At 37.9% G+C, this 10449-nt stretch overlaps 2 protein-coding genes across 7 annotated transcripts; both read right to left on the bottom strand.

Moving 5' to 3' along the window:
- Positions 1-316: 316 nt before the first annotated feature.
- Positions 317-5362, bottom strand: LOC113715849 (beta-carotene isomerase D27, chloroplastic-like). 6 transcript variants are annotated; one of them, XR_011841784.1, is made up of 8 exons: positions 4838-5362; positions 4577-4716; positions 3479-3571; positions 3193-3254; positions 2811-2917; positions 1225-1604; positions 834-926; positions 627-680 (listed from the first exon to the last, which is right to left on the bottom strand). XR_011841784.1 is itself a non-coding variant. In XM_027240156.2 (7 exons), the coding sequence occupies exons 1-7, from the start codon at positions 5217-5219 to the stop codon at positions 637-639; spliced, it is 921 nt and encodes a 306-aa protein (XP_027095957.2). In that variant the 5' UTR covers positions 5220-5308; the 3' UTR covers positions 317-636. The 6 variants fall into 6 exon arrangements, 1 of the variants encoding a protein (XP_027095957.2); XR_011841786.1 differs by having other exon boundaries at positions 1225-1644; positions 4838-5347; XR_011841785.1 differs by having other exon boundaries at positions 1225-1556; positions 4838-5346.
- Positions 5363-7142: 1780 nt separating this feature from the next.
- LOC113732945 (probable histone H2A variant 1) lies at positions 7143-8941 on the bottom strand. The gene is made up of 3 exons (XM_072082995.1): positions 8804-8941; positions 8534-8687; positions 7143-7747 (listed from the first exon to the last, which is right to left on the bottom strand). Exons 2-3 carry the CDS (start codon positions 8660-8662, stop codon positions 7451-7453), a joined length of 426 nt encoding a protein of 141 aa, XP_071939096.1. The 5' UTR covers positions 8663-8687; positions 8804-8941; the 3' UTR covers positions 7143-7450.
- Between the last annotated feature and the right edge of the window lie 1508 nt (positions 8942-10449).

Raw genomic sequence — 10449 nt, 5'->3', positions numbered from 1 at the left:
CACGCACTCAGATACATAATTAAGAAGAGGCCAATTTATACAAATAGATAGAAAAAAGTTCCACTCTTCTGTAGCTTTACTCTCCTTGATACAGTTCGAATTCGTGGCCTGTCGGTTCAGCTTCTTTAATTACCTACCTTCCGCCATTTAATTAAGTTGCGATTCATTATCATAGTTGACATAACTTGATAAACAAGAAACAAACAGTACCAGATATTGCCTAATATAAGATTCAAACTATTAAATAGGAAAACTACCTAAAAATGCCAAATAATAATATAAATTTTTTTTTTTTTTAAGAATTATTAGGCCTTAGTAGTGTAATATGCCAGCATCAATTAGTTTCATTTAAATCTTCAAATATCAAGACTGCTCAAACCTCAAAGTTTTCATTGCGTTTTGCCCGCCAAGAGTAGTGCTAACTTTAACACAACACATGATTGCCTGAATTACCCCTGATTTCGATTTCTGATGACAACAAACAAATTATGCAAGAAATAAAGCTACAGAGACTGCTACATATGGCAGTTCATCCACGAAAACACATGAGAATTTTGGTGACCGGAGCTAATGGACGAAGGATGGATATCGGCTACTTGAAATCCAAAGCGTTGCGTTCCCATTCCTTTTTCTTCTTTATTGGCTCGTGCAATTTTTATGGTTCTTTTTGTTCTCTTTGCCTGCACATATCACCATCAGAAACGCTGGGGGTTACTACCCTGCCCTTCGTGATAAATTATTTTAAATGAATGATAAACCAATAGACTTTAATTAGTATGGCGTTTTGTTGTATTAAAATTGCACGAACTATATAAGAATCTTTAAGTCCTTACATATTTTGTAGCATGGCTGCACAAATGCTGGATCATTGATTACCAATGGAGGTTCCTGGCCGAATATCATGTCACAGCTCATATCATCAAAGTCTGCGAATTCAAAAAGCTGTATCAATCAACTGAGGAAAAGCCATGGCATATATAACCAAGAAATTCCCGTGTCTATCCATCCGATTGTTCTCTGACATCTGGATACCAATGGATTACCAGATGGAAGCTCTTTTTTGTGCTCTCCAATAGGAGTTCTGCTATAATAATAATAGATTATGCCATCATTTGTCATGACTACATGCATGGTAGAGGTAATAGAATGATTATAGGATTTTGACGGATGAGTGAATTGCTTTTAATGTTTAACTCAGAAGACCAGAGATGGGATGTTTTATACCCAGCCAGTAGAAAGAGCATCAGGTAACAGCATCTGGTCTCTTTTTCCTTCCTCAATTCCTTCCTCCCTGGCCAGGTGTACTTACATTGCAATTTACTATTTTCAACTGCTCTATGATGGAAATATTTCCTGTGCTGCACCTTAAGTGGCTGATAGATGGGGCCCTCCATGGTTGCTTTGCAAGGGCTTCATGATCTAGTGCAAGTACTGTTGCTCCGTCAACATGATCTTACTTTCTTTTTGCGTCCTTCACTCAACTACTCATGTACATTGATAGTAGGGATAATAGCAGAAACCACCCCTGAAGTTCCTAACAGTTGCAATCACCTCTCCTGATGTTTGAAAAATACAATTAACCTCCTCTAGCATGAATTTGGAGTCTATAGTTGACATAAGATAGGATGAATTTACTTCTATACCCTAAGAGTTTAAGGTTGTTAGTAAACAAATTTGGAGCAAAAAAAAAAATTAGAACAATAAACAAGTCTAAAATAATTAATTAAATAACATTAATGGTTATTTTTTCCTTTATTAGACACTGTAAGTTCACTTACAAAATGGCGCCATTTTGATACTCTAACATGGTGTTATTTTGTGATTAACAACACTTAAGAGGACAATACAAATTATATATTTTCTACATAAAAGAGAAGCAGAAGCAAGAAAAATGTAAGAGAAAGAAACCTCTAAACAAAGCTTCATAAAAAGAATAAGTTTTGGTGGTTTTGATTGAGATTATTTCATGAAAATCATAAACAAAATCTAAGGATTTTTCTATTAAAAATCTACAGCAATCAAAAAATGATAGATAAGCAATCCTTTATCATCTCAACTTAATACACAAAGTTGTGGTGGTAGTTATAGTATAATGAAATTGTTGCGTCAATCATGAGAGAACATAACTATCTATGAAATATGGTAAATAGTGTGAGATGAATATATTATAAAGTATGACAATAAAAATCTCTCTTGTACTAATCAAAGGTGAATTTTCTTGCATAATCAACAGACTCTTTATATGCTTTAGAACCTCAGATTTCTGAACATATGTTTGTTGTTTCTTCTAGATTTTACTACTGTCCTTGTTCTCTTTTGCACTAATTGTTTCCATCTCTTAATGTTTTTCAATGTTTTACTAATACAACCTCACAAGAGGCAAAAAAGATACAAATGAAACAAAATTATTATTTCACTTCTCAAAAGACTTTTTTTAATGGCACTTTCTCTAATATGGGTTGAAGTTGCTATCAAAATCTTAAGTTCAGCGAAGGTTAGTGCTATTTTTCAAATCTCAAGAGAGATGTGCAACTGTCAGAAACCTCAAGGGAGATTTCTGCAATTATCCCTTGATAGTATAATTGTCTGGAAACTAGTGCTTGTACCATTGTTTGTGTTATAGGGAGTTAATAGGTGTGATTCAACACTTCTGTTTAGTAGCCTAGGGGCATGAGAAAACTCTATTTTTTTTTTCCTTGCACTATTAACTCTTTAGGCCACATAGTGATCAGGTGTATGAGAATACGGACCAGTAGATTAAGTTCTGAATTTTTGAAGCATTTGGAGTTACGGTCCAGCTGAATACTTACTGGGAACCATGTTGAGTGGCATGCCAAGTGAGTCTTTAATGAACTCTTGCGATGACATTTTGCAAAGATTGGTGCACATTCCTACACAGTTAGTCCCCTCTAAGAACCTGAAAGGTATTGAGGAGAATATCAGAGGTTGAAGCTTGTAGCTATAGCTAGAACGACGCATAATTCGTAAACAAGGACATGAGACATTACCATGATTTAGATAAACATCATTAAAATTGAGGGCACTGAGTTAAGTGGGGGAACAAACAAACAAACTTGGAGCACAATGACTGGAGTAGATTGTCTTAGTTTTTATGAGGAACTCATTTCATGTTTGGTCACTTAGGTTGTAATGACTGGATATTTTATTCAAAGGAGAAGAACGAAAAGATACCTGCATTTCCTTATGTGGACGACATTCTTCTCTTTTGTGCCGTCAAATTCTGACTCCCTCACCTTGTTTGCCAAAAGAAATCATATATTATTTTGCTTGCCAATAATTGTACATGCAAATTCTGATTTTGTGGCCGTATTTGTTGCTCCAGTTTTGATGTTCAAATTCCAAAGGGGTTGTCCTCTATTCTTTTGCCAGAAAGATGTATCCTATTATATGTGTGGCTTTGGTCCATGCATAGTTTTTATTCCAAAATGCAATGAATATTGCAATAAGAGTAACTTACCTCGCAGGGTCCAACTAACCAAGCAAAGAAAATAGTTGTGAAGACAGCAAAAAATTCTCTTGCAAATTTGGATTGCGGCAGAAGGGCCCTTATCTGCACTGTTTAACATCATTCATCTACCACGTTACAACCCTTGTCTAGTGAACCATAAGCGCAATTTGTAAGGCAAAAACAAACAATTAATTTGTCAATGATGTTCTGCTTTTATATTGTTGAGCATTTTACCTTTCTGCCCAGTTTATTTCAGCCCGTGGCCTAATCTTTACCATTGCATCAGATTTCTGGCCAGCTTGCTAACTTTTCTTTTCTTTCTTTCTTTCTTTATGATTTTAGTATATATTGTAAAATTCTTCGAACTCAATTTACAGGCCCAAGCAACAGGAGAAAAGTGGGGAGCACAAAATAATGGATAGGCATTTTTCCTCAACCCCCCCCTCCCCCCAAAAAACAAAACCATTGCCAACATGCCATCAACCGACATCATCACACACATTGCCAGAGACAGGCGTTTTAATTTCAATCAACATGATTCCCCAAACGAGGAACCCTAATTGGTTTTAGAATTTAAAGCTTTTACTTTGCATGATGCGCATCGCTAAGGAAACAACCGGCCGCTTATTCATCTACTCCATGTTGTATTGCAAATCAATTCTCATAGTTTAGCACGACTCTCTTGAGTTATGAGCCAAACAGTTTGATTGGTTTTTGTTACTAATTATGTATTTTTCATTCTTGAGATGATTTTTTTTTTTTTCTGCCTTGACTAGTTAAGGAGTGAAAACCTTGTGAAAACTTGCATACCATGATAAAGTCGGGAAACTTGAATATCTTAACGAGGCTTTTGACAAACAAAGTTCAGTAAGGTAATTCTTATCTGGTGTTTCGTCCAAGTTGACGAGTACTGGTGCTAGTTTTTCGGAGACAAAAACCAAAGAACACAGATCATCACATCTAAGCAACAATGCCAAATTTGGCTGATCCCTGTGGGAGCTTCTCCGTCATGCATCAGCCCGAGTAATTAGTTGGGCTGGAGAAGTTGTAAAGACAAATACTAAGAAAGGGTAACTAGAGGATTTAATGGGGAATAAATGAACTTGCCGCAGAGAGAATAGGGCGGGGGAAGGCCTTTTCAAGAGTTTGAATAATATGATCTTGTTGTTGGCTTGAATTAAACTTCCGATAAGCCACTCCTGCTGCCTCCACCAGCCCATCATATCCACTCTTGCTACTTCGCAATCCTGAAGATCATCAGTGCATATTGGTGAGAAAATTTTGATCCAACCTTTGAAGTCGTCAGCACTTACAATATGTAGTTAATTAAACAGCAGGACCAATCCGCAACAGTTTTCTGTTTTGAACCTGTTGTTTCTTGCAACCTCTGGGACAGGTGATTAATGGCAGCACGGTCGAACCAGTTATCCTTGTAGACGGTCCTGGAAGCCATCGTGCCTGACAGTTCCACGGACTTGTCCGGTGACCTGCTCAGCACAGCAACAACGTAGGGAGAGGGAGAATGATCGGACCTGTGCTTGCGCCGCGGGTGGCATAGAGGCGACAAGTGGCAATAGTGCTGTACAACAACTGACAACTTTGCGTCCATATTCGAGAGGAGATAGATAGATAGTGGAAGGGATGAAGGAAAAATAATGGAGCTTTTGATTATGAAGGAAAGTTCGATGGTAATCACTGGATTATTTATTATTGATAATATAAGAGGTGACAATAGAACAACAAAGAGCATATAACCAAGCCTCTGTCTTTTGATACCCCAAAACTTTCTGGAATCTGTCGCTTAGTTTGCTTGCATCATGATCATGCATGTTTAGTCCCCGACCAAAAAAATATTTAGGATGCCCCAAACGAAGCTTTTCTTAGAGTTAGTTGCAGCTAAATAATTAATAACGTCGTCTACCAATAAGAAACACATTTTTACTCGAGGTAAAATATACATATATATATTATATTAATAAGGGGTGGTAATTAAATGGATAGGATTTAGACACTAATTCACTAACTAGGGTTAGCTTTGATGTTCACTGCACCATGCAATCTACCTTCTGCTCTTAAACACTCCAATCTTTCCGGATTTGGGTGAACTTTAGTGAACAAGTCTCGCCAGGGTGACCCAGACCCAAATCATGAATCGGCAGAATCTGGAACTACAACTGTTGGATTTGGCAGCGGCTGGCTGGGAACGAGTTTATATTAGGCCCGCCCAAGTACTCCCTCAGTATTTTATTCTGGTATAGATGCTGACAAATGGACATCGTATCCGTTTCTTCGCTTGCTTTACTCTTTTGTTATTGTTATAGGTTACTGTTCCTTGAAGCATAGCCAACTGGTGGGCTGCCTTCATTTGAACGTGTTATCCTTCCACAGCTGGATTATCAGCAGTATAGTAGTTCCTAATTCAGCGTCCTAACCTGCTGTCCTGTCACACATGAGATGAGATTGGTACCACTCGCCGGCTTTGGATTTTAGGTTTGTCGTCGACACAGCCGGGTGCGCTACCTCTCATAGACTAATAAATGAAATAATCCCTACCTATCGCCCCTTCTATTTGCCGGACTGCAGGCTCTACAGCAACCCGCCCCCACTGTAGTAAATGTTGGCCCAGGCACTACTGTAATAACAGTAGCGATTAGGGTGCGTTTGATAAAATTGAAATCTCAAATTTAAAATTTATTAAATTATTGAAATGTTAAGTATTAAATTTAATATATTTGAATGCATATCACAGATAGGTGAATAGTTTATCACTTAATTTTGAGAGCAAATTTTGTATAAAAAATTCAGTGATATTGAATCATCTATTAAATTTAAGCAGTGAACTAGATTATTAAACAGAGACTTACTCCTATTCGTATTCTAATCTACTTTAGGGGAGAAGTAATCCAATTGAGCTGGATTATTAAACGGAGATTTACTCCTATTCCTATTCTAGCTTACTCTAAGAAGGAAATGGCTCAACTAAACCGGATTATTAAACAGGGATTTACTCCCACTCTTACTCTAGCCAACTCTAGGGAGGAAAGTGGTCCAACTGAACCGAGAGAACCGACAAAAACTGAATCACCATCAGATCAGACAAATACAACACTAAATCACCATCAGATCAGACAAATGCAACACGCACCTCGTATGGATTTAAAAGAAGCCACATATATAATGACGCATTTTAAACGTTGGCCTCCCGCTCCATAATTCATGTGATGACCAATTCCTCTAAAAGAAGTTGATTGAATCGTGTAATTTTTATTCAAATGTACAATTCTATTCTCTCAAATCTCTCTTCCAAATCCATTTATAATAGTATAAATGATAAGAAGAGGATAGATCTATATGAAATATTTATTATTACTTTCTACATTTAGCAATTCGTTTTCAAATTTTACTTTCCTATCTTAATCCCAGCCTTCAACACAATTAGCTTGTGAGCGGAGGCAAAGTAAAATCGAACCGTGGTTGTCCAGTAAACTCAAACGAACAATGCCTGAGTTCACTGCATGCTCAAGCAGGATAATACACGCTCCTCTGGAAGGGGACGAACCCATCAAAACCCACGCCACCCTAGAAAAGGAAAAAAAAAACAAAAACAAAAACAAAAAAAGAAACCCTTCAACCGGCCAGCTCAGTGAAAACTGAAAAGGATTCGAAGAGAGGGTAGTGGAAAATGCAAGCCATGCATATTAGACAAATTTATAGTTCCATGCACAGATCAACACAGAAAACCTGGGGAGGAGGGACTAAGAATGATGATGGTGTCTCAACATAATCAAATCCCGCTAACTGCCTACACACACTACTACTACTATTTCCCATCAGAAACTCCTAAATTATGCTACGACTCACCATCATCCCACTAAAACAAGAGTTTCTACGCAAATTAGAGACAAACAGTCACAAAAATAGCTACTAGAACTAGGACGTTTCATTAGTGGACGAGATAGTGAGGAAGTAAAGGGACTTGAATCATTCCTTGGTGGTCTTGTTGATGAGGGATTTGTGGATGTGTGGGATGACACCACCGCCAGCAATGGTTCCCTTGATGAGGGTATCAAGCTCCTCATCCCCGCGAATGGCCAACTGCAGATGCCTGGGAGTAATTCTCTTCACTTTCAGATCTTTGCTCGCATTTCCAGCCAACTCAAGCACCTCTGCAGTAAGATATTCAAGGATTGCAGCAGAGTAAACAGCAGCTGTGGCGCCAACTCTTCCGTGAGCCGATGTCCTCGACTTCAGCTGGCGATGAATTCTACCCACAGGAAACTAAAATTGCCCAGCACCAAAAAAGAAACACAAATTACAGTTTCAAGAGATTAGATAAAGAAACATTTAAGGGTTATATTAAGCAGAGCAATGACACAATGACTACATATCTTGTTTTCCTCCACTCTATCCTTTTCAGAGAATAATCAGAAATGGCATGGAGAATTTTTACCCAATTGTCCAAAGACAGCTTAAATATGACCAAGACATCAAGAAAGAAAAAGAAGTTAGCAAAATTATGGAAGCAGTTCATGCTGCTGTTCGCATAGTGGAGGCCCACTGAAGAATTTGGGTACAAAAATTGCCCCCAGAGGAAGCACAACTATGGAAATGTATCTGAGTCATAGTCTCAAGTATAGCTCCAATATCCAGAAAATCTAGAACGCACGTATTGAGGGCCAAGTTCATGTGATTTAAGATTAAAAAAATGGTGGTATAATTGTTGAATGCAGCCTTAAACAGTTGATACTGACTTGTTCATCCCAAACACTAACTATACAAAGATACAGTCAACTAAAATGAGTCAGATTAACCGCAGATACCTCCCCTAATGAAATCACTTACTAATTTAAGTTTCAGATTCTGAATGCTTTTAACAATCTTGGGAACCCATATCTCAAAATACAGAGCAATAAATGCCGGGTCATATTATACTGGCAGTGGCAGATCGTTGGTTGCTCAGATCTACGCATAGACGAGACAGAGAGAGAGGAAATAGAAAATGGAGAGGCCCATGGGTGGGTTGGGTTAAAAAACAAAAACAGAAAAAAAAAAAAAAAAAATCACCTGAAGACCGGCACGGGAAGAGCGGGAAACGGGCCTTTTCTTCTCCTTTTCCTTGCTGGCTGCTGCGGCTGCGGCAGCGGCTGCCGTAGTCTTTCCGGCCAAAAGCCCCTTCCCACCTTTTCCAGCCATTCTCCTTTTGACCACTAAACTTGTTCTGTAAATAAGATAAAACAGAAATTTTAACCAAAGAATTTGGAGAATAACTATGAATAAACGATCCACATCTCGTAAATATGCAGAGTACAGGAGAATGAGAGGGCGGAGCCTTACCTGAGGGAGGCAGCTTAGGAAGGACAATGAGAAGATCGGAAAGTGGAGATAGAAAGAAGTAGAGATAAGCGCGTGACTAGGATGGTTCTTTTAATGGGTATTGGGCTGTGTCTGGGCTTTCTTCTTCTTCTTCTTCTTTTTCTTTTTTTCTTTTTTTTTTTTTTTTGAATATTGATTCTTCAGGGATTTGGCGGTTAGCTTCGGGTGGGAAAACAAAAAATGTTTTTGAGATTTCAAAACTTTCGTTGAACAAGTACTCCAAAGTGAGTAGCAGTACTACTTCCTAGTTCCTTCCCACCCTTTCTCTCTTTCTCCTTCTACTCGACATGTATTTGATTGAGTCTCGGCTTACTATCACTCCGTCACGTCCCCAACTCCTCCTAATTGTCCACTTACAGATTTTACAGATTTTCCTTTTTTTATCCTTATTTAATACTCCAGTGGTAACTAATTAACGAATTGTAGCTCGGCCCAATAAAAAAAAAAAGGGCACTTGTAGTTCAGAGCCAGTTTGTTGCTTTCGCAAGATGGACCAGTGTTGATGTGCCCGGTTGGTTTCACCCACCCAACTTAGGCATCACTTACATGTTTTTTTTTTTTTCAGTTTGTTTGGATTGGAGCCCAAGACCAATTCGACGGAAAGTCCAGCTTCGAGTAAACATGCTCTCATTACAGAATCTCGCTCGTATAGGTCTTAATACTGATTGGACCGATCTTTACTGCCAGGCGCATCGTATGGAAATTAAAATCTTGTATTTTTACATTCAGCCCAAGTCCGCCTGTAAATGTTTGCCCATATTGAGCCCAACAATATTCACGCCACCTGTTTTCCAAACGCGAGCCGCAAAACTTCTTTTTTTTTTTTTTTTTCAACTTAGAGGTATTTTAGCTTTTCAGTCAGAGTAATTCTCGAAAACCGTGTAAAATTTTATTCCAATAATAATAGATAGCACACAAGAATTAATCACAAGATCTACTATAACTATCAAATTACGAAATCAGTCGGGCTAGCCGCAGGAGCGGAGCGGCGCAAAACATTTGCTATTCCGAAAGGTATACAGAAGTTGAGTCCATCATCAAGCACCCGAGACAGCTGTGAAAATCAAACACGCAGGTTATTGCTACTAGATTATTGTAGGTTGTTTTCTATTAGTATTACTGTGCCCTTGGTTGGTTAAAAAGAAACCGCGTTGATAAATAACCCCGTGGAAGGCAGAATGGTTTGGGAAGAATCAATATAATGTAGAAGGTGCTCGACAAGACAAGGCACCAATTCCTGAAGAGACTACTTCTCAATTCGTGTAAAACGACAAAATAACTTTTTACATCTTTTTTATTGTATTTATTTTTTTCATTACATTTCTGTAAAGCGAAGGGGCCGGATTCGAGAAAGAAGCATATAGGGAGGAAGAAATATTAGAACCCTTTCTAAGCATCTCGATGTTAGTCACTAAATTAAAGCTTCCCCAATTGAGTGTGTTTGGATAGAATATTATTTGAAATAATTACTATAACGTTTTTTTTATATGATATATGTCAGATAAAAAGATAAATTAAAAAATGTGTTTATGATTATATGAAATAATTCAACAATCCAAACACACTCGTTGCTAAAATTTAATCACTATCGCTAAATTATAAAAAAA

Source organism: Coffea arabica, chromosome 1c (genome assembly GCF_036785885.1).
Source record: "Coffea arabica cultivar ET-39 chromosome 1c, Coffea Arabica ET-39 HiFi, whole genome shotgun sequence".
Taxonomy (NCBI): domain Eukaryota; kingdom Viridiplantae; phylum Streptophyta; class Magnoliopsida; order Gentianales; family Rubiaceae; genus Coffea; species Coffea arabica.
Note: the sequence above shows the minus strand (reverse complement) of the source record. Positions and strands in the feature narration are given on the sequence as shown.

What these genes read in the sequence shown, in the direction of transcription:
- LOC113715849 (XM_027240156.2), bottom strand. Translation starts at nt 5,219, where the DNA reads ATGCTCTTTGTTGTTCTATTGTCACCTCTTATATTATCAATAATAAAT. An exon ending in GAGGTTGCAAGAAACAACAG is followed by an intron (nt 4,717 to 4,837) that starts GTTCAAAACAGA and finishes GATGATCTTCAG; the next exon opens with GATTGCGAAGTAGCAAGAGT. An exon ending in GGTTAGTTGGACCCTGCGAG is followed by an intron (nt 3,255 to 3,478) that starts GTAAGTTACTCT and finishes TTGGCAAACAAG; the next exon opens with GTGAGGGAGTCAGAATTTGA.
- LOC113732945 (XM_072082995.1), bottom strand. Translation starts at nt 8,662, where the DNA reads ATGGCTGGAAAAGGTGGGAAGGGGCTTTTGGCCGGAAAGACTACGGCA. An exon ending in CTTCCCGTGCCGGTCTTCAG is followed by an intron (nt 7,748 to 8,533) that starts GTGATTTTTTTT and finishes GGGCAATTTTAG; the next exon opens with TTTCCTGTGGGTAGAATTCA.